We start from the raw sequence: 24,190 nt of genomic DNA, 5'->3' as shown, positions 1-24,190 counted from the left end.
AGTGCGCAAACTTTCACCGCTTTAGGTTAACAATGAGGAAACCAGAGAAAAAATGGGGTATTTTAAAGGCATTGGTATTTGTAATTACCCCCAAAAATTGTTAGAATAAAAAATTACTTGGTTACGAGCATTGGGGAGCTGCTGATAATACAAAACATTGTTAAATGAAGTAACTATGCTCTCTCTGAAGTAACCATGCATAGTTTTTGAGAAAAGGGTAATTTCTCACTTAAATAATGTTAAAAGACTTCAGGCCTGAAGCCTTTTATTATGCATCTGAAAGCATGTGCACCAAGGTTTTTTCTTTCACTGTCCTCTTGCAACTTCGATGACCAATTGAGTACGAGTTTTCACAGATTTGTTAAATTATGCACATGATACACCAAGTGAGAATCCCGGTCGTTGAAAATTACAAATCCTTTAAAAGACAAAATCTGTAAAACCGCACTGCATAAGCCTCACCATAAAACCAAACTTTCCAATTTGTACAGAGTCGCAGGAAACTTAATAATGTGAACAAAGACCTCGTCAAAATAAAAATGGGGAAAAAACCACTGATTCTAGAATGAATAGGTTCAAGGAACGTTTGGTTACTTCGGGTAACCCCGGGGCTGCTACGCCTCCAAGATATTTGAGAATGTCATTCTAGGAACAATTTGTCACTTGTTTATTGCGTAAAAACTCACTGACAATAAAGACCCGGGGGAGGGCGGTTGTTTTTGTTGCCAATGTTTGTCAGTCACATGATGTTCATGATGTTGCCTCCAGCCGTACACGCGACATTGAAAATCGAAAGCTGATCAACTTCGGCGGTTAACCTATTTAAAATTGAAAGAGTAAAATACGTGCTGTACTTTTAACTTCTTATAAAGGATCTGTCTATAGGTCCCACAACTTGTGCGAACACCACTGAGTTACGGTACCGGTACCATCCACTGAAAAAGTAATAAGCAGTTTAAAAATGACAATAATCCTATACCAAGTAAATACATCGAGTAGGCTTACATGACTCGTAGGCCTATAGGGACAGATTATTTTTTCAGTCGATTATATCGCATATTATCTACTTCGAGGTGGAATATTTTGCCTACCGTTAAAATTGTACTAAGAAAATGATGACGATGTATGTGTCAAATGTACACATAATTATAATAGGTCAGACTGACACAGAATCCGAATAAAAATTTCGTTTGTTGACCAGTTTGCGGGTCAGGCTTTCTGTGTCCGGAATCTGGTTCAATTCGGACCGGTGGAGAACCAGTGCTAAAGGCAGTCCAAATTTACAACAAAACAAACCAATCACAACCAATATCCAAAGCACAACTAAATTCATCAATGTCACATCATAATTTAGAAGAAAACATGTCCAAAACAAGCAGCAGTTTTTGTTTATGCTTTGAGTGTGGAGGCTGATAATTATTTTGAGTAATTACCAATAGTGTCCACTGCCTTTAACAGTTTCGTATATTTTAATCCCATCTCTTCGAGCACATTCGCCATGCAAGGCGAATGGACATTATTGCACAATATTGTAAAACTCATGTGTGGCGTTCACGTCTGACAAATATAAATTAATTTAGCATCTTGATAAATATACCAACCCCAAGGTCATGTAAATCTTACCTGCCTCCGTAATTATTTCCAAGTACTCAGTGGTGAAGACGGTGTCAACCAGAAGGTGCAGCTCATGTCCATGTGTCGTTAATTTTCCATGCGTGTACCGGACCCAGCGAAACGTGCAAACTTGCCCGGTTGCCAACCCCGTAAACAGCACCAATACCACAGAATGCTCGTCGTGAAACCACGTTTCTTGTTTGAAACAGAGCAACAATGGTCGCAGTCACTTTACTAAGCTGCAGTTTGTTTTTATCTTGTCATCAACACACATGTCAGTTGCGAAGGGCGAGTCAATGACAATGTCTATAGGTAGGTGTGTTAATACCTTATAATGTGATTATACGATCGATAGGTTGCTGCACTCCCGCAATAATGCTCCATTGTAAATGCCAACATTCCATATCAGAACTCTTTATAATAGCTGCATTTAGCGGGACACAGTTACTAAGTTACTTTCGCGCCTTTTTAAAGGAGTGTCGTCTGCGAGACAGCATTGTTGTTGTATTGGTGGCTTCGGGCTGAGTTTGAAGAATTGCGGTTGGCTGTGATCAGGCTCTTTAAGGAAATTAGTAGAACGTTGATAAAGACAAGTATTAAATTGAAAAAAAATACTTCATGATGGAAAGCTGCTGTAATTTAAAGGCAGTGGACACTATTGGTAACTACTCAAAACAATTTTAAGCATGAAACCTTATTTGGTAACGAGTAATGAGGAGCTGTTGATGGTATAAGCCATTGTGAGAAACGACTCCCTCTAAAGTAATGTAGTTTTCGAGAAAAAAAGTAATTGTCCACGAATTTAGAATGTGAGGTCTCGAAATCAAGCATCTGAAAGCACACAACTTCGTGCGACAAGTTTAATTTTTCTTGCATTATTATCTCACCCTTCGACGACCGATTCACCTCAAATTTTCACAGGTTTTGTTATTTTATGCATATGTTGAGATACACAAAGTGAGAAGACTGGTCTTTGACAATTATCAATAGTGTCCAGTGTCTTTAAAATATATATTCAGAAAATTAATAGTACCACGATACCCTTGTGTACGCTCCAATTGAAGCAATGCCATTTATTCAAACTGTCCGCATGCCCATTGATTGAAGAACGAGCAATAATGACGATCAACTTTTTCCTCTGAACATCAAAATTGTCACTCTCGTAGTCCTGGTGCTCTTCAATGGGGACTTTTATTTTTAAATTGTTCAAAAAAGGGAAACCTTTTACAAACCATCAGGAACATCTTTGAGGGTGGCAATTCTATATACACAGGGGGGAAAATGCGATCGGATGTTTGAAACTTCTAAACCCACAAGAATATCAACACCATCAGCCAAAAGGCAAACTTGTTTGAGTACCTAGCAACGCAACTACCGGCAACTATGTACACACTTCAGGTTGATAACAATTATTTGTTTGCGCAAATGTCACTATAATAACCACGTGGCCGGCGCCATGCCAAAAACCCACTTGAAGTCAAATTGGTAAACAACGAGAGGGGCTTAGTGCTGTGACAATGGAGACCATGACACTTTGGGATATAAATAGGATCTCACTATGCCATGATGAGACAACCCAATTATTGTGATCGCTGAATGTTCGGTTTATTTCAGGCAAACCGAACTTTGTTCGTTTGCATAACCACTTTGGGCTGGCTGGGACCTGTTTGTAAACACGCGAGCGAAGTGAAGGCCTACCAATAGAAATGAGTCAATATTTAATATCTACTGCAGATCAAATTCAGAATATTAAATTTTTAAATTCATGCACTTGTATGGTGGGACATGGGACATTATCCCGAGCAAACAAACAAACACCTCGAACAACCACACAAATAAAATAAATAAGCCAACACCCAACATGGTATTGTGTGTACGACTGCCAATCATGACAAAATAAAGAACGATTTAGAAAGTGTAATAATAACATAATAGTTTTAAAGGATCCCACCTGCAGACCCTTTAACCTGCTTTCATTTTTTTCTATAGTGTTTGCAAAATAATCCCTTTGTTATGTACTTTTTGTCAGAAATTTCACATATAAAAACAAAGTAGGCCTACAACTTGCTAATACTAGTGTCGTTTGCTATCTCTGGCCAGTTATTGTTTTGTACTAGAATTTCCACCATGTTTTGCCCGAATTTGGGAGGGCAGTTGCCCCCCCCCCCCCCCCCCCCCACCACCACCCGGCACCCGTGGCTAGTAGGCCCTACCCCCTATGAAGCCAAACTTATTTTCTCCATGCCCGGCCGTTGCGACACAATTACTATTCAACAAATGAAATACATTTTGCCATGTACAATTTGCTTCGGCTATTCTAAAATGAGACCGGTTCCAGAATACGTTTTTGTGACTACAAAACCAAACTGCCAAATCACTTGTTCACTTTAAACACGTTGTGCAGTAAGCAAGAGGTGTGACAAACCATTTTTAGCGAGCTTGTAGGAGTCTAGTGCAGAGGTCACCCAAATTATATTCAATAATAACAAGTATTTGAAGAAGTGAATCAACAATATGCGCGTGCCCACGCACCAAACAGCTCTCCAAATCTCACCCAAGCTGTTTTTGTCACTTCTAAATATCACGGCACTTTGTACAAAGTCAAGGTATAGTTTCCCCGATCAAAAGCCCTGACGATACGTTTACTCCAATTGCACATTCAGTCAAGCGTTCCAAAGGCCCTTCGCTCAACTCGTTGAATAAAAAATAAAAATCTTTACGCACGCCTTTTTTTGTATGAGCAGACCTTTCAAACCTGGTTAAAGAATTAAAGATATATAATGTACTAAAAATATTATTAAGGCTACCAGCAGCACGAATTCATCCGAAGCTAAGATTTTGTAGTCTACATTTCAAATGCTATATTCACTGATTCGCCCAATACGTAAGCCGGTCTTCATGTTGCTATTTTAATGTCAAACTTGAACTTTGTGTGACTACGTATTGTATGATTCAAATTTTAAGACTTGCGATGACGAAGAACGTATATGAAATGCAAAAACAGTGGCCATTTATATATTATTCAGTGCAGGCCTCCTACCATAACTTTCGCCTACCAGAACCTCACTAAAAGTCACGCGCCATAACTGTTCATAATTTGGGACTTTGACAATGCGTTTGTCTAATAATAATATCTCCAAACTACTCAAAAATACTCCTTACTACATCTTTAATGTCGGCACGCGCAGGTGGGACGGGCTTGCATACCTGGACAATTTATCTGTCCTCCTTTAGTCCACAGGAATTCCAGCAATTTTGTTTGCTTTTGTGATGCTCTTTTTCTATTCTTCGGGCGAGGGTAGTGTTGCGAATGGATACCATTGTGTGTGTATGATTGATTGATGGGTTGAAAGCTTCATTTTGGATTGCACAGCTGAGCTGGTTTTTCATCGAAATGATAAAAATAGATTCTGTGACGTCACAGTGATCGGGAATGGTCTGCTGGTATTCTGCCGTAGTTTTGTATCAATAGAGGTAGGCACGCGAAAGCAAGGCCGTGCGCACGTGGTGAACCATGTCCCTAAAACTGTTTACATGGAAGTTTACTTTTACACGATGTTCTGATGATATGGCATTTCAAAATATTGGTAGCATTTCTTCTTTCCATTGTACCCAAAATTCCGGTTTTCGGCCGAACCCTTTCACGAACAAAATAACAATAATAGCATTATTGTGTACCCCTATCCTATGGTCGTTTCGTCTCTAGTAAAACCTCTTTGATACAGGCCTACATACTGATTTCCAGTGGAAGGGGCCACTGCGACCTCCTTAAAGCCATTATACACTTTCGGTAAACAGTATTGTCCAAGTCCCACACTTCGTGTCTCACAACTTATATATAAAACAACAAACCTGTGAAAATTTAGGCTCAATCGGTCATCGGAGTCGGGAGAAAAAAATGGGAAAACCCACTCTTGTTTCCGCGCGTTTCGCCGTGTCATGACATGTGTTTAAAATAAATCCGTAATTCTCGCTAACGAGAATTTATATTGTTTTACCGTTTTCTCAAAAAGTAAAGCATTTCATGGACTTATATTTCAAGAGAAGTCTTTCACCATTACCTTCTGTAAACCCTGAAAATTATGTGTAAATCTGTGAACTTTTTTTCTTTTTCTGTACCGAAAGGGTCCAATGGCTTTAAATTGTCCAACAGATAATAATCAGGAAACATAACTATATGTTTAGGGTCATAGATTGATTTCTGTTCAAGAAATGCTTATTCTATAGGCAATTTTATAAAGAAAGATGCAATAACATTGTAGAAAGTTCCAGCTGAATAATGTCTATTATTTGCTAAGGAAAAAAAGGGGGGAAAATGTCAAGAATTGTTCACAAGAAGACACTCCATTTTATGCAGTGGGTACCAACTGTATCTCTGGCCGCAGCTTTCGCGAACGGTTACCAACCCTAAGAAATTTGAGAAACGTTCATGCATAACTCGTTCTCAGATGCAGGTGTTTTGGGGAATCCTTGTCCTTTCTCAAAATAGTTTATACTATCAACAGTTGCAGCGCTGCTCACCAAGTTTTTTTTCATGATTACTAACTTTTTGAGGAATTTTGACCAATATATGACCTAGCTACCTATGTTTGTGCTATCCTTCAAAAAATGTATAGTCGTATGCTTTGATCACCACGCCGTGTGTGGGGGTATGTGTCGTTGGGCGAGGAGAGGCATCATAGTTTTGATAACTCGTGAAAAAATACTGAAATGTCATCTCTCCGTAAAGACGAATATTATGAAAGCTGGCTACATTAATATTGTGGTCACAGCTGAATGGACGGCGCCTTTAGTGAAACGGTTGACAAGGTGGGTTTTGTAAACTCTAATAATGGAGTACCTAGTTGACAAGCATCGACAATACAGCTGGCGCGTGCCTAGAAACTGGTCATGCGAATCGGCTTCAAATTTCTCTTTTATAAATTATTTGTAAGGAAACATGGGCGTCTAAATAGTACCAAATGACTTTCCTTTTTGAACTACATTTTTCTAGTTGCAGCGAAAGTCTCTAAGGAATTCAAACACGTACACAGTTACGAAACACAAGCCAAACACACCATGAAGCTGTAAAATAGGTACCAATAAATTTCTGTTCTGAGAAACCATCCATTCAAAGGATATCCACTCAAAAGAATTATTGCTCTGCTGACACGTACATAAAATTGAGCATATACATTGTGTAAACAGTTATTTCGTGAGTAAATTTCACAACAGCGTTGACTTCTGCTACAGAAACATTTGAATGTTTTCTTTGAATGTGAAAGTCTTAAGTGGTGAAGCGGTGGTCTCTATAATATACATTAACTTCCAAGGTTTCTACACCAATCACTCCCCACAGTTACAACCACACTGCAGCTTCAACCTTCGGAGTTATAAAATCAATAATATTTACAGATTGTTGAAACTTGCGACACCCTCTGCATAAAACGTCATTCCCTCTGTCCCGCGCCTTGACTTTAGGTGCGTTCGTTTAGCTTCCCCAGGTCGACCACGGTGTGTGGCGGTTTTTTTTCCAGGCAAACGTGTGCAGATAATTACCCACGTTCGTCCTGGAAAAAAAACACGCCACACACCGGGGTCGACTCAGGGAAGCTAAACGAACGCACCCAATGTTTAACAGTTTTCAACTAACCCTATAAATGTACGCAACGTGGTTCATTGCCACTGGCAAAAGTATTATCCTACACGTCCGGACGACTCTCTTTTTACACCGTGCAAGTTTAGGGTCAATTCTCAAACATGAGCGAATGTCTCAAGGGACGTTTGATATGTTATTGCCGTGTGAAAAGGAACTGAGAGTCTCGAAGGCGTAGCTGTGTACCCCATACAAGAGCACTTCAAATTTAGTTATACCGGGCACCTTCTTTTTGTCCGGACTGTCAGAAACAATCGAGACAATTAAACATTATAACACAATTAAATTAACACGTTGCCTTGGATCGGTCAGGTTGGTCTTTGAAAAGTGTTTGTAACCGTTTGCTATGAAAGGCAAAAGGTTAGATAGATATTTTAAAAGTAAAATATAACGATCCACACAAGTACCTCTCGAAGTTGCGTGGTTTTCCTTTTACCATGTCGACTAACACTGTCGGCCATTTATGGGAGTCAATGACAATGAAAAGTTGAATTCCAGCTTAAAAAAAAACCCGCACAATTACTGAGACCCCCCCCCCCCCATCCCACCCAACCCTAAATACCCAAAGATCTTAATGAGATAACATCATTTGGTTGCAATGCCATCATCATTCAAACTACTGAGGGTTTTTTCTCTCTGTTCAAACCAAGATGAGACCGCATTATTTAGGCGGGCTAAAATCTCAAGGTGCCATATTTGAGGTGAATGCAGAGCACAGTAGAGGACCACATCCCCGTCCCACCGTGGGCGTTCTAATTATAACACCTGTTAACAGACGCGGTTTGTTCTTTTGTGTTAACCTGAGTGCCTTACCCTATCAGCAGCTGCTGGGTCTTAACTGCAGGTGCATCCAAGAGCCACAGGTAGGCAACTAGACTTGTCCCTAATCCTTCTGACATTCTCTATTTCAATTGATAAAATCAAAATGAAGACACCAATCCACTTAAAATTAACTGTATTTTTAGATCAATTGTGGTCCTTAATATGAAAGGGTTGATAGATTGGTTAGTTGTCAACGTGATGCTGATTTATAGGCCAGCTTGTCAATAAAGATACTAATACTCGTAACCTGTACAAGTCTCAGTGAATACAGTAAACTTGATGAGATAGCACAAAAACTGACAGGGCATGTTCATCAATCATGTCAAATCGAACCCATCCACATTAATTAGCGAGGGGACACATCAATCCACAGCATACACGATCTGACACCCCAGACAATTGAATCTCCAAAACTTGAAACTAATTTTGGTTTTCAAATTTGTTGACATACTTTTATTGATTTCTAATCAAAATTTGCAGTATGTCACCAACTAATTGAAAAGTTTAACTTTACTAAAGGATACAAAAATAACAAACTTTTGATCATATCATCATGTACTGAACCTTTTAATGTTTGCTAAACTCAAGAGCCGCAGTTGTTGAATCAACCATTAAAGGGAAGGTACACGTTTGGTAATTATTCAAAACAAATAGTAACTTAAAAACTGACTTGGTAACGAGCAATGGAGAGCTGTTGATAGTATAAAACATTGTGAGACACGGCTCCCTCTGAAGTAGCATATATTTTGAGAAAGAGGTAGTTTCTCACTAAAATAATAAAAGACTTCTAGCCAGAAGTGTTTTATTCCTATCTGAAAGCACACAAATTTGACCGACAAGGGTGTTTTTTCTCTCATCATTTTTTTCACAACTTCGATGACCATTTAGCTCAAATTTTCACAGGCTTATTATTTTATGCTTATGTTGGGATACACCAAGTGAGGAGACTGAATTTTAACAATTACCAAATCTGTACCTTCCCTTTAATCAATTAAAGTGTTGCATTACAAAACAGTTAACAAACAAATTAATATCTTTGATAGTTTTACAGGGACACCTCATAAGGCGAATTGGTCTATAACACAAATAAATTTGAGACCGTTCTGTTATGAAATGCATATGGTTAGAAAGATGATTCAAATGTAGAATATAATGATCCACAGAAATATGACCTGAAATTGCCAATTTTCGTGAACTAACACAGCACACCATTTTGTGGAGTCAATGGCCCGACTGTGTTAGTTCGCAAAGAAAAAAGGAAACGCTTACATGACAAACGAACATGACAAACGAAGAGGACCACTATGTGGTATGATTTCGAATTCGAACAATAAAATGGACCCTCTATAATGGACCCCTCTTCATTGTGTCTAAATAAAGACATGGGTACAAAAGTAAAAAGTAGAATTTTGTATATGCACGATAGTTTGTTAAGTTAGTTGCTTGAATCTTGATTGAGTTACATTGCAGGCACTACAAAGGTACTCAAGGTACATGATTATCTTTGGGTTGCATTTCCTTTAACCAGAAACAACTTTGCGTGTCAATTGCTGCAGGTACTTTGTCTTATATAAATTAAAGACAGTGAACACTAGTGGTAATTGTCAAAGACCAGTCTTCTCATTTGGTGTATCTCAACATATTATGCATAAAATAATAAGCCTGTGAAAATTTGAGCTCATTTGGTCGTCGAAGTTGCAAGATAATTATGAAAGAAAAAACACCCTTCTCACACGAAGTTGTGTGCATTTAGATGCTTAATCATTCAAATTCTTAATCTGATGTCTCGAAATCAAATGCGTGAAAAATACTTCTTTCTCGAAAACTACGTCACTTCAGAGGGAGCTGTTTCTTACAATGTTTTATACTATCAACCTCTCCCCATTACTCGTTACGTAGTAAGGTTTTATGCTAATACTTATTTTGACTAATTACCAATAGTGTCCTCTGCCTTTAAGAATTCCATATGAATTCCAATAGCAGGCCTGGATTTCTTCTATAAAGGCAGTGGACACTTTTGGTAATTGTCAAAGACTAGCCTTCACAGTTAGTATATCTCAACATATGCATAAAATAAACCTGTGAAAATTTGAGCTCAATCGGACATCGAATTTACAAGATACAAGATAATAATGAAAGAAAAAACACCCTTGTCACACGCAGTTGTGTGTGTTTAGATGATTGATTTCGAGACCTCAAGTTCTAAATCTGAGGTCTCAAAATCAAATTCGTGGAAAATTACTTCTTTCGCGAAAACAATGGCACTCGAGAGGGAGCCGTTTCTCACAATGTTTTATACCATCAACCTCTCCCCATTACTCGTCACCAAGAAAGGTTTTATGCTAATAATTATTTTGAGTAATTACCAATAGTGTCCACTGCCTTTAAGAGGGCACAGCCATTTCCGTTTTGCAAAGGGAACTTCCATTGTGAAGTATTAAAGTCTATGGGACACATCTGAAGGGGCACCAAGGCCAAAACCAGGGGGCAATGGGGGCCAAGGAGGTCTCAGTGGCCTGTGTGTAATTCCAGGCCCGCAGCAGTGCTCTTGGTGTGTTATTACTTGGTATACGAGTCCATACACCCTCTAAACCAATGGCACACAAATGAATTGACCAACTAGCACACAAGAAAATTGTGCGAGCATAAAGATCAGGACAGCATCTTTTCACATGCTCCACCCCCCCCCCTCCCACTGCTACGCCTACACATGCCAATCAGACTGTGCTTGCTAAATGAGTAACATGACAAGGATTACTGGCGCTGTCTATGTAGTATGGAGGGCTAGTGTATAGAGCAAAAAACACTGCTCCCAAATTATCCACACAAATTGAAGAGATGGCAAAGTTTTCTTATTGGATTGGAGTTTAAACTAAGCAAGGATTATATCATAGAGCTCCTTAGAAGATGATATTCATGCTTAGTGTTTCTGGAAAGCAAAAAGTTAGCAGAGGATTGGTCACTGTTTCTGCTTAACTAGATATTCCAGGTTGAGAACTAGACAGTGATGTAGCTTTTGAGTTTCATTTGAAGTTGACGTTTCCTCTTTGGAACAGACAAAAATAGTCTGATAACCTGAATGCGTTATGCATGCTCACAAACTTGTGAACAAACTACAAAGATAAAATAAATTAAAACAGGTTTAACCAAGTTGGAATAAATTGAGTATTAAAGTGATAAAAGCACCTGGTTCTGTTTTGCTAAACATCGTATCTGGCAAGCTTCCTCACTGGAGAATCTTCTTCAAGATCTGTGAGTTGATTGGCTGTTCTGAGAAGCAACTCCTCAGCTTCCATGGACTCTGTGTTTGATTGGCCCATTTCCTCACTTTCCTGTAACAAGGGATCTGGTTGGTCAGTTGCTATTGGGTCTGAATCTAACAAATGTTTTGATTGGTGAATGCTTGCCCCTGCATCATCAAGCAGCTCCCCAGAGCTGCTCATGTCCACATTTGGTGTTTCTAACAAAGTCCCTGGTTGGGCACCGCTATCTCCAGTTTCTAACAGAGTCTCTGATTGGTTGTTTCCTTCATCGGATGAAGTGTCATCACTCAATCCTATCATGGCACTTGATTGGCTTAGAGTTGGATCATTCTTCTCGGTATCAATGATAGTCTCTGATTGGCTCATCTCTTCAGTGATGGGTTTCTGGTCCTGTAGCAAGCTCTCTGATTGGTCGATATCTCCAGGTTCATCTGACACAATTTCATTCATATCTAGTGGGTCATCTTCCTCGGTCTGCTGGACCTTTAAAAAAAGAGGAAATTTCATTATCAATCCAAACAGTTACTACAGAAAAAAACATTATTATTTGAGAAGTGGAAGTAGTTATGCACAGTGGACTGATAGTTGAACCTAAGGAGGTTCCAATAACTTAAATTGACCAGTTCACACATGTATTTCTAACAATGACCAAAATGTTACCAATATTGGGTGACATATCTTTTTCATCGGCTGCCCCCAAACTCTGGAATGAACTGCCATCTGACATTCAACACTCAATCCATTGATATTTTTAGGCAAAAAATTAAAGACTTTTCTTTTAAATCCTGCTTTTATGGAATTGTGATTGTATGTAGACAGGCTGAAACTATTAACTGACCTCCTGACAATGTTGGTTGATCTGAGAGAGAAGCCGTGCTGTTTCTGGGCTGAGAGAATCTGATATGTACGTTGTGCCGTCACTCAGGTGAGTCTCTACTTGCGATATAAAGCTTCCTCCCTCTGGCAAATAAACAGCAGTCAAAGGAAGGTGAGAAAGAAATAAAATCATTACAAAGGGGGGTGAAGAATAAAACAGTTTTCACAGTTCACGCCAGTAGAGTGCATGATCAGACCTGAGTGCAATACAGAGCTGCAAAAAAGGACTGTTATTATGTCTACTGCCACCAGCATCTCAAAAGTCTCCCATTTACCCATCCCTATCCTACACAGAACACAGAACAGAGGGACAAAGTGTAGACAAACTTAGGTAACTAAGGTTAAAAGGTTGGGTCAAACTTTGTCAGGTTAATGGTAGTTGTGTCAGGACTACACGATGGTTGCCCAACTTAACTTGAGACAACTCAAATCCAATCCAAATTTTAGAACACGTTTCCCAACATCATTGAAAGACAAAGTGAAGAGTTTTTTTTTTTTACCCTCAGGATTCTGCGTCAGAGTGACAGTGACTGAATGGGTTTGTGGCCGGCTGGAATCTGTCGGCCACATCTGGCGTTTTGATGAGGCTGGTTTCATCTCAGTGCTGTTATCCTGCTCCTCTGAGGACTCCCACAGTTGACTATTGAATGAGTGGATGTTTGCAGGAGTCATGGATGAGGGTGGGGGCTCCGTTATGGCTCGTGCATCTGTGATCTGCAAGAAAGTGAATGAATACACATGGTAGTATTGTAGCCAGAACCCCAACACATTTGTCCTAAACAAGAATGATGTTGTGATAGTGTTGCATCAATGTGTGTCAATAAAATGTATTGTATTGAATCAAAGTTTATTTAACAAACAAGAAAACGGAACAAATCCAATACCCTGGGGAAGGGTTAAAACATCAACAAAATTTAAACTTATAGTACAACAAAGGACAGGTTAGCGAGGACTATTATTAAATTATGTTTGGGTTTCTTTAAAGCCGTTGGACACTTTTGGTAAACAGTATTGTCCAAAAGCCCACACTTCGTGTATCACAACATATATAAAATAACAAACCTGTGAAAATTTAGGCTCAATCGCTCATCGGAGTCGGGAGAAAATAACGGGAAAACCCACTCTTGTTTCCGCACGTTTCGCCATGTCATGGCATGTGTTTAAAATAAATCTGTTATTCTCGTTAGCGAGAATTGATAATTTTCTTAAAGTTTTCTCAAAAAGTAAAGCATTTCATGGAATAATATTTCAAGAGAAGTCTTTCACCATAACCTTCTGTAAACCCTGTAAGTTATTTGTAAATCTGTGAACTTTAATTTTTTTTTCTGTTCCGAAAGTGTTTAATGGCTTTAACCTAAAAATAATAATAGTATATTTACATGTATACCACACTTAATAATACGTTTCTAAAACCAGTGCAACAGCACCGAAAGTACAGAGGTACAAATTTACAAAAATAATGCAATAACAAAAGCAGAAATAAACATAAGAAAGGTAAACAAACTAACAGAAATTATCAAGCTGAAGAATGGGGTTACTACACAGATTTGATAAGCACTAAGCAATCAGCACTTTCAAAGACCTGCAGGGAAAAAAGGGATGTCGACCAAGAGTTCCAGAGCAGATGTCAAAATAACCACTACATTCCCGAGCTGTTCAGTGACAGGAGGACATGTCCAATCTTGCTTTCACAAACAGGGCACCTTGGTTATAGTGCCGTCCATTTTTCTGAGTTTAGGGTCACACTTCGGTAGTGACCCAAAAATATGTTTTCATAATTTCCATCTGCAACTTTACTTTTAAAAAAGATAGTAATGGTGGTATGTGTCAAGCAAACAAAAATATGTCTGAAATTACCCTGCTGATTGGAAATCAATTAAACTATGTCTAACAAAATTTGAATCTTTAAAGCTCACCTCAAAACAACGTTTGGAGATTAAAATTTTGATGGTGTTACTTCAGGTACTACAAGAAATACACCTCATAGATCAAACATAACTCTGTATTATTAAAGAATTTGGGGTACTTTTTGTAACAAAAAACACAATGTCCACAGATTTACATTAAACTTACACCATTTGAAGATAATGATAGTAGAAAGCGTACCTTAAAAGCAGTGGACACTATTGGTAATTACTCAAAATAATTATTCGCATAAAACCTTTCTTGGTGACAAGTAATGGGGAGAGGTTGATGGTACAAAACATTGTGAGAAACGGCTCCCTCTGAAGTGACGTAGTTTTGAGAAAGAAGTAATTTTCCACGAATTTGATTTTAAGACCTCAAGTTTAGAATTTTAGGTCTCGAAATCAAGTATCTGAAAGCGCACAACTTCGTGTGACAAGGGTGTTTTTTTCTTTCATAGTTATATCTCGCAACTCCGACGACCAATCGAGCTCAAATTTTCACAGGTTTGTTATTTTATGCATATGTTGAGATACACCTAGTGAGCAGACTGGTCTTTGTCATTTACCAATAGTGTCCGGGGTCTTTAAAATATTAGTTGCTGTGGTGCTGTAGTTTTTGCGAAATGAGTAAAACAATGTCATGAAAATACGTTTTTACATGCTAAAATAATTTTCATCTCATGATCACTGAGACAAAAATTATTTTCATGACATTGTTTTACCCATTTCTCAAAAACTACCGCACTTTAGCAAGTAAATTTTTAGGGAAGCTTTCAACAATCATTATCTTCAAACCGTGTAAGTTTAGTGTAAATCTGTGGACATTAATTACAAGTTTTTTTACTCTGATCAAGTGACTTACTGTTACTGGAACAACTGCCTCCAGTTCACCTTTTTCAATGGCGCTGATTGCAAGGAGGACATGATTCTTAATATCAATGATGGTAGGGAAGAAGTAAAGGTTGCGACGCTCCGGAACCTTGCCAACAGCGAACATCGTCTGCGTCACCTGAGCTCTTTAACGACAAAAAACAAAACACTTAGATTAATTTCATATAATCCGGCATGATATTTCGTCCTCGGAAATTGGTAGGAATATTTTATCAAGTACAATAAAGGTTCCAGGCTAAATTTTTACAGGGTAAAAAAAATTGGAAAACACACTCAAAGGAACATTACAGAATTGGTTTTGCTAGCAAAAAAGTTGCTTGCAGTGTAGCACTTTATGTAATCCATTATAAACTGACAAACCTGTAGAAGTTTTAGATCGATCGGCCATCTGGCTCTTGAGAGAATAGTGAAAAACTGATTACAAATTTTGCATTGCATCTATGCCAAAACAAAAACGAATAAAACTGAGCGCTAACTCCAAACGCGAAGTTAGATTATTTATTTCTCATCAAAATTTGAAATTTCAGACAGAAATATTTCAAGGGATATTTTCTACTACCATCATCATTAGACCGTGTAAGTTTGATGTAAATCTGTGATCTTTACGCTTTTTATTTCTTACCAATTCTGTAACTTTCCTTTAAGTAGGAAGAATATCATGCCTGCAACTAGAACAAAAATCGACTGCATGTTCTTCAACATGGAAAGTGAGAAGATAAGAGTAAATTATTAAACATTGGTGATAAAAACGATGTTTTTGCAAGGGATTTGTGTACACCATAATATCAGGCTTATTTTAGGCTTGATGCTATAGTTTGGCACAATGTTGGGTCCAGCAGTACATGTAGGTTTAGGCAGTCCAATGGATTATGGGTGTGTGCCCAAGGAGCATTTTTTCACAGATGAAACGTATCCACCTTTCAAGTCCCATGTACATTTTTTGATGGAACATCCAACCCAACAAATTAAGAAACGGAAGATGAAGAATCCATCTCAAGATGCGAGGAGCTCAAAGAGGCAAAGATTCCTTACTATGCAAGTTTGCCCCAAACAATATTCCTCTTAAAACAGTCAAGATTATAGGATGGAGGGAAACATACACGAGGCAAGAAGTTCAAAAGAGATTCAGTGCATAGAATAAAGTTGTTGGAATAGCTCTTTGTTCTATACTCAGCGAAGCAAGAGATAATGGGCGAGAAGAAACAAAGTATTACACATTGTACAGAGATACGAAACCCCAATCTTACCGTAATACTTGTCTTATGGTATATGCATTAATCTCCCCATTGGCAACCAACTCCTGAATCTTGTCGCTGAGTTCAGGGTGCAGCCTCGCCTCTTTGCTTGAGTCCATGCACAGTGGCTCCTGACTGATTGGGTAGTCGGGTGTCATGTGATACTCGTGCGCCTTGCTGGTTGGCAGCTGTACGTAATATCTGTGAGATTAAAGCCAGTAGATGAAAATTTGAAGCAAAGATAAGATTCTACACTGTCACATACTACATATCATTGTCTTTTCTTTGATAAGAATTCAGATATGATTTGTTGCTGTATCTAAACAATTGTTATTGTTAAGGCTGTACATGTTGCAATCCTGACGCTGACTGCTGAACATGCTTCACGACCCATTTGGTTTGATGTGTTCATAGGCCTACAAACATAAAGGCAGGGAGTGGGCAACCCCCCCCCCACCTTTTCGGAGAAACAGGGGGGATTCAGGCAGAGAAAGAAGACATAAGTAGAACAGAGACAGCCAAGAGAATTTTTACCCAACATTAGGAATTAGTACTTAAACTGTGTATAATTTTGGGCAAATCATTCCCTCTGCCACCCTTAAATAAGGAGTCCCATTTGCCCACGGACATGTTACAAACTCCTACCTTTCCACTCCAGGGATTTCGTCTACACCGACCTCCTTCATGATCTGAAACACTTTATCCATGTTTCGCTTGACGGTCATCTTGTCAATCTCGGGAGATGTGTCCACCTGAAAGTCGGGAAACTTTCTCACTTTCTTCACGTAGATCCTGCAAATAGTAATTTAAAAATATTAATAATATTTTATTTTTTTTATTTTTTCTAATAGTTAATGGCCTGATGTTTCGACACTAGTAAAGGGTTGGACCATAGAGTTATATATAAGAACTAGAGAGTGCACTTGCCTATATACGCACCCCGGCATGCGCCCAGGCGGCCATTTTCTAAGTTGACAAAACAGCTATCTCACAGCGTGTGTTTGTGCGGCCATTTTGTAAGTTGAACAAACAGCATCGCGCGAGCATTCAATTAAAAAAAACTCAAACGTGTATTTCATATTCAACGCGCGTGCAGAATGACGCGCTTGTCATCTTGCGGTCCCGTGGCGTTTGTGCACGAAGCATCACTCGTGCGCCCTCTAGTTCTTATATATAACTCTATGGGCTGGACAAAACTATCCTCATTCATCAGGCATACTTTTAGATAATCTTCAAACGCCCTTGTCTTCTCTCCATTGGGTTTTTGGCTAGTTCAGTGATTAAGTTTGCTTTTCTGAGAGTCCTCGGCTTCACAACCAGAATAAATGAAATAAAATTACTGGGAGTTACTCTATAAGTGCCAGGTGATGCCACACTGTTCAGGGCCCAAATTCATGACTCTGCTTGCTGCCAAATTCTGTGCTTACGATCACCATTCTTTGCTTACTTACTGTGCATTGTGCATGCGCCAAACTACTGCAACGTAACATCAGACCAGGCCTTAGATCATCATCATCATCACACATACTATATGTTCCCAAAACTCGTCTGGCAAGTTACGGAGACCGCGCCTTTTCCAGCTGCGCACCGCGTCTCTGGAATTCCTTGCCAGACGAACTGAGGGCCACACCTGATCTTTCTACTTTCAAACACAACCTCAAGTCTCATCTGTTTAATTTGACAGCTGACTAGCTTCCGGCGCCTTTGAATGGATCTATTCCAGATACTGCGCGCCTTATAAATTTTATGTTATTATTATTATTATTACTGTGCTAGCTGTGTAAGTGAAGAGTGCCTAGTAACGTGGAGTATGCAAGCACACAAGCAAAAATTCCCTGCTAAACCGTGAAATACGGCTGATGTAAGCTCTGCATTCCTTGCTTCCGTATCCACCGATTCTTTACTTATGGTAAGCAGAGCCATGAAATTGGGCCCAGTAGTCTTTACCTTGCTGGGCAAGTGCAGGATCCCTTTGCAGCTTTCTTGTTGGTGATAGATCTTTTCAGGGGACCCCCTTTCCGCCTTGGACCATACTGACATTCCATCACAATAGCACGGCTCCCTGAATATAACACAGAATGTAAAAATCATAATCACAGAATGGCAATTGTTGATGGGATTGTGCCTCGCCTCCATGCCCCCTGGTCATTGCCTTGGTGCCCTCGAAATGCCCCAGTAGAAGTTTACAATTTCCTTATAGTGATAGTGTGTCTTTTACCAAGGAGAAAATGAAGCAAACAGGCCTGCATGGCAGACAGTCAGAGTACGTAGGAGAGAGTTTATTTGGCCATAGAGCAATAGCAGATTTACTTGTTAAAAACTAAGGTAGAATAACTTCGGCAGCCATTTTGAATTTAATTTTAAATACTTCTTTTTCAACCAATACAGTAGACAAATCTGACGGCCCTGCAGCCAAATATTTATTGTGTGAATTAATTGGTCAGTGCAAAAGGTTGTATCAAACAATTAACATGGACATTTTTGTTCTTCGTAATTCCTTTGTACAAGTGGACTTGTCCCAGACAACCAGTGATTGTTGTTAGCTATAACAAAGCAACCTTGGGCAACCTCGGTAGTCTAGTTGGTAAGACACTGCTCTAGAATTGCAAGATTTGCAAGGGTCATGGGTTCGAATCCCACCTGAGTAACTTTGCCTGTGATATTTTTTCACAGGACTCGGGAAAGTACTTAGTATACAGTGCTAACACACATCGGTGTATGGGTAAAAAACCAAAATTAATATTATTTATCCCCGATGCAAACTTAACGTCTTTTATAACAAAGCAACTGTGCAAAAAACACAACAATATTATATTTATATAACAATCAACTGACCGAGATTCAGGAAGGGCATTCCATCATAAGGCACATAGTTAGACTTCCACATCAGTCGTTTTGACTCCTTAGCAGCACTCGGAGACTGTCTAGTACCCCATGTCGTTCCAGTCTGTTGTCTGTGAAAGGTCAACAAGATGTCCAGCTCCGCCTCACTCTCCACATAGCCCCGGTAGGAATTGCCAATTTCCTGAGAGAGTAGATGAATCAGAGAGAGTTGGCAAGACGAAGAACTGATACTGCCAAAGGCAGTCGGCAAAGAAATTATGTTTGCTTCTGTTACAGGGCCCAATTTCATAAAGCTGTTAAGCAGAAAAAATACTGCTTGGCAAAAATTGAGACGGGCACCAGCCACAAGCCACAACAATGCAAACATAGTGTAATTTTGGCAGGTAACCTGTTTTTGCTAAGCAGTACTTTTCTGTGCTTAGCAAGTTTTTGTGCTTACAGGATTTATGAAATTGGGCGCAGATAAGCTTACACATAAATCAGAACCAGAAAAATCTTTTGGCCGATAAGAACTGGTTTAGGGCAACATAGTTTTCTTATGACATCAAGAAATGTTACAGATCAATATAACTGCCCCACAAGAGAGTCCCAAAATGCCCCCCCCCCCCCCCAATTCATGCAATACATACCTCACATTGTTTCAGTTTAGTGGCCCATGTAGGGCAGTTCAGTGGATACTCTCGCAGTTCTCTCACAGGTTCCTCTTTAATGGGTCTTACTGAGGCCAAATTGACGGCATCTAAGATGGCAGCTGATGCCTTAAAGGATTCCTCTGCACTTCCACTTCCTGACTGACTTGAAGATGCTGCCATTGACTCTGGTAATTAATTAAAAAGAAAAAAAAAAGAGATGGACACATGGTCAAGAAATGTACTCAGATTTTCCTTCATTGCGTCGCATCAGAATAAAACTTGTGGAAGTTGCCCACTAATAGTGACAAAGACAGAGTTATATCAATGACCATTAATAACATTGACCAATAGAATAAATGTTTAAAACTGGATTTCATCTTTTTGTGATTTAAGCTTTGCTTTAAGACACAATACATCTCAGTAAAACCAACTTATTTTCAAAATATTCAAAAGTTCGCCTTATTAATGCAACGGATTGGTTGTGCCACTTTAGAAGACCACTTTCGAATTAAGAGGCTTCGTCTTTTGCTTTGGCCGCTGGCTGCAGCGACAATATTGCAGAATAAGCCTTTCAGCAATCCTGCCACAGCTACATGTAGTGCTTACGCTCTAAATTCAGACATGGCCTTGACACAATGTGACTTCCAACCTGCAGACATTGGGCAGACAGTGGCCGCCTGTGACTGCAGTTTAAGGGTCCTCAAAGTTTCCAAGAAAGCCAAAACACCTCATTGAGTATTGTTTTGTGAGAAAGTTCTGTACATGTACCTTCATTTCTTGATTGAGATGCTGATGTTGGCTGATCAATAACGATCTGAAAGAACTTCTCTCCTGTGTCACCATTCACTGAAATTTCTATCACCCTCGTTGATGAAGTCCAGTTACTCTTAGAGGAGGTCTCTTCCTGAACATAAAGAAACGTTTGGTTCACAATTAAGACAGTTTTAAATATTTTTGTAGTGGTTTACCATTGGTAAGTGGGCCAATCACTCAGAATGTGGTGGTCAAAAAATATCCTCATGGCCATCGGAGCAAGACATTTACTTAAAAAATTGACATGGATTGCACTATTCAGTATTATTTGCCAATTGTGATGCTTCTGGTGCAGGGAATATTTGCTCGTGGGTTCTCCACTTTACTAGGCATTCTTCAATTTTACAAAGCTAGCACAGAAATTTGGCCCTCGCACAGTAAGCCAAAGGGTGATCATAAGCAGAGCCATAATACGGGGCTCTGATCTTAAAAAATGAATCTTGGTGCTTCATAAAATCTGCCCCTGGTCATTCTGCAATGAAACAACAGTTCATATACAGGGCTCGAATTTCACGCTGGACCGCAGGCCCGAGGCCAGTGATTTTAGCTTCGGTCCAGTAAACTTTATGCCGAACAAGTCTGGCGGTCTTGTGTTTTGTTTTTTATGCATACTAATATAGTTACTATTACAAATAATTATATGAAATATATTATCTTTCATTAAAAAATGTATTTCAATCTCATTTAAAATAAAAGTTTTTGTTTTACTTGTCGTCAAATCAGTGCTCTGAGTACGCCTGCGGAACGTTAATCCGTCCTTTTTTCACGTGCATCAGGCGCTGCATACAAGTTTTCCATTCAGTTTACTCATGCCCACACCTTGTACATCTAGTCTCAAACCATTTATGTTTATGCACTCGGGGAGTGAGCGAGCCGGGACGAGGGAGTGATGTGTTGGTACCCGGCGCGGCGGCACACCTTAGTACAGCGATGTTTGTTTACCACTGACCATGTGTAAAGTCTGATACCTTACAAAGGAGTGTTGAATTTGCATTAAGAAGGTCTGGTTGCAATACCACACATCCCTGTGTTGCATGGATTAAAAGTAAGGTCTTGTTGCCAAACGTCTTGCTAAGTATGGCTACCAACAGTGATGTGCTGTCAAATTTTTGGTCAATCTTTTTATGACGATCTTTTTATGAATGCTGCACGTTGCAGTGTTTTGTTGGTGATTTGCCTGTCAAATCGGAATTTTTTTTGAGGCGGCGAGAATGACGTGAAGTAGGTATATGGAACTTTATTGATTGGGTTTCACAGCAAAAAAAAAGCGTCCTAAGGGATGAAAAAGGAAAAAGGCCTGCTGTTCTACCGTGCTAACTTTTTTTTTTCCTAATAAAATTTCAGTCTTGTAAAAAATCTTCCGGTCCAGTAAAAATTCTGAGCAACAAGCCCTGCGGTCTTGTGGATTTTTCCCCCCAATTCGAGCCCTGATATAGATTACTCACTTTGTCATTTGAATCTGTTTGCTGAGTTGTGGTTTCTTGTGATTCTACATTCCCATTACTACTTGCAGACCCTGTAGATGCATCTCTACCTTCATCTGTGACTGGCACAATGACCTCTTTCACCTCTACTTTTGTCGGAATGATCTTTTTTGCTAAAGGTATGATTCCTATTTTTGCCGTTGCAATCCCAGTGATTTTGGTTGCTTGTCCCGTCCGCTTGGTTGGAGCAGCCTTTCTGTCCCTGGTTCTGATCCCTGTTGCTGTCGGTAAAATCCCTTTGACCTCCAAATGACCCTTGACCTTTGTTCCTGCCTGGTAGGACGTATCTTCTTGATGTGTGGTTTGGTCTTCTTGGTCAATGATCTCAACAGCCACACAGTGTAGGTCATCTGTCTTAGTGGCTGCCATGGTGACTCAGGTGTGATGGGGTACCTAAGACTAAGAGTCCCCTTTTGCAAAAGACAAAAGAAAAACAGAAACAATTCAGTGTCAAGACTATTTAGGTTGATGATAACCCTTGATCCAACAACCTGAAGGTCGTAGATGGTAGAGGGCCGACCCTACAGTTGGGAACCGACAGGACAAAGGAGGTTACAAATTATAACTTATAATAAGTAATTTATTATTTATAACACCTATTTTTGCAGTTTGAACTGTAGTTAGTATTAACAACTTTTTATGGACCAAGGGCCAGGCTAGGTTTGCTGGCTTTAAAGCCATTGGACCCTTTCGGTACAGAAAAAAAAAAAAAAGTTCACAGATTTACAAATAATTTACAGGGTTTACAGAAGGTAATGGTGAAAGACTTCTCTTGAAATATTAGTCCACGAAATGCTTTACTTTTTGAGAAAACGGTAAAACAATATAAATTCTCGTTAACGAGAATGACGGATTTGTTATAAACACATGTCATGACACGGCGAAACGCGCGAAAACAGGAGTGGGTTTTCCCGTTATTTTCTCCCGACTCCGATGTCCGATTAAGCCTAAATTTCCACAAGATTGTTATTTTATATATAAGTTGTGATACACGAAGTGTGGGACTTGGACAATACTGTTTACCGAAAGTGTATAATGGCTTTAAGAAATTTATATCTAAAATTAAATAAAATATAAAAACTGAATCAACTGCAATCATCAAAAGAATGGTGCCAAGATAGAATAAAAGCAACAAAAAAAAGAAATTAAAAATGAAAACAGAGGGCGCACTGGTGATGCTGCTTGCACAAACACGACGGGACCGCAAAATGACAAGCGCGCCATTCTGTATGCGCGTAGTGCATTTTATTTTTTCATTTGTTAGCAGACTCAAGGGGCAGGAGTTACTCCCAAAACTTTGAGGTGCGTTCCGCTAACGTCTCCACGGAAACAGGCTATCGTCACCAAGGAGATGATAGCGGAACTTACCTCATCATATAGTTCTACTACTAACGTACTACTAGGCAGAGTGAAAACTTGCTAGCTAGCTAGAGAGCAATAACTAGGAGGTTCGTTCCGCTATCATCTCAAGTAGCGAGGGACAATCATAAAATAGCCTACCTTACCTAGGCTAGGGCTTATTTTAATATTTTTAATTTTGCCAGGCATTGTTTGGGGGGATTCTCTCCAACAGAAAAATAACGAGATAACTAACAAAATGAATCAACTTTAAGCCATGAAGGAAAGCTCTTACCATGGATATCCTTCCTCTCTAACCACAGAGAAAGGACAGAGAACTGATAATGATACTTGAAAGGAGTTTGTGGGTACAATTACAATACACGTGTTATTCCGCCAATAATAACAAACTACAGCGCCCTCAATCCGTAAATAAACATCGAAGTGTGTGCAACAAAATAAAGAATTTACCTTTTGATACAGCGCCATTTTTCTTCTGCCAAAGACTCTTTTAACACAGCAATAAAATCAACAGTTTCTTGCTTAATCTGAACTTATTTGCATGGTAAATTCGACCTGAATGCGTACTCTTGTGTTAGTTCACAAGCTGGAGATCTTTCGTGTATAAATTTAGTAAAAATTCTGAAAACGAGACAACTTACCTCGTCCTGAAATCTGCACCTCGCCTTCGCAATAAAACAATAGTATGGCACCCTGCTTTAATAACATGCGGAATACGTTATATGAAAAGGGGTTTCGATAGCTTTTAAGACTAATTTACAACGCGCAGTTGGTGATGTCAAGTGAGGGCGCCCTAATGTCACACCAGCAGCAAG

The 24,190-nt window shown here is 39.3% G+C and overlaps 2 protein-coding genes across 3 annotated transcripts in view; both read right to left on the bottom strand.

The window, feature by feature from the left end:
• The window catches only part of LOC139939300 (neurotrophin-3-like), a 50,219-nt gene extending 48,225 nt beyond the window's left edge, over positions 1–1,994 (bottom strand). The window contains exon 1 of the mRNA XM_071935062.1: positions 1,624–1,994. The gene's annotated coding sequence lies outside the window, so the exon portion shown is untranslated. The remainder of the gene's footprint in view (positions 1–1,623) is intronic.
• Positions 1,995–8,622: 6,628 nt separating this feature from the next.
• LOC139939299 (uncharacterized) lies at positions 8,623–24,060 on the bottom strand. Of its 2 annotated transcripts, none has more exons than XM_071935059.1 (12): positions 24,017–24,060; positions 21,978–22,426; positions 20,488–20,623; positions 19,717–19,904; positions 19,079–19,268; positions 18,191–18,305; positions 16,889–17,035; positions 16,256–16,444; positions 14,980–15,133; positions 12,711–12,924; positions 12,173–12,294; positions 8,623–11,817 (listed from the first exon to the last, which is right to left on the bottom strand). In XM_071935059.1, exons 2-12 carry the CDS (start codon positions 22,383–22,385, stop codon positions 11,272–11,274), a joined length of 2,409 nt encoding a protein of 802 aa, XP_071791160.1. In that variant the 5' UTR covers positions 22,386–22,426; positions 24,017–24,060; the 3' UTR covers positions 8,623–11,271. The 2 variants fall into 2 exon arrangements, with proteins under 2 accessions (XP_071791160.1, XP_071791161.1); XM_071935060.1 differs by lacking the exon at positions 24,017–24,060 and adding an exon at positions 23,826–23,950.
• Positions 24,061–24,190: the final 130 nt, after the last annotated feature.

This window comes from Asterias amurensis, chromosome 7 (assembly GCF_032118995.1).
Source record: "Asterias amurensis chromosome 7, ASM3211899v1".
NCBI lineage: Eukaryota > Metazoa > Echinodermata > Asteroidea > Forcipulatida > Asteriidae > Asterias > Asterias amurensis.
This window is presented reverse-complemented; position numbering and strand designations above follow the sequence as displayed.

Excerpts from the sequence above, each read along its gene's own strand:
- LOC139939299 (XM_071935059.1), bottom strand. The coding sequence starts at position 22,385 with ATGGCAGCCACTAAGACAGATGACCTACACTGTGTGGCTGTTGAGATC. Across the intron at positions 20,624-21,977 it reads AAACAGATTCAAATGACAAA|GAAGAGACCTCCTCTAAGAG; the intron begins GTGAGTAATCTA and ends CTTTATGTTCAG. Across the intron at positions 17,036-18,190 it reads TCCTGCACTTGCCCAGCAAG|GATCTACGTGAAGAAAGTGA; the intron begins GTAAAGACTACT and ends TACTATTTGCAG.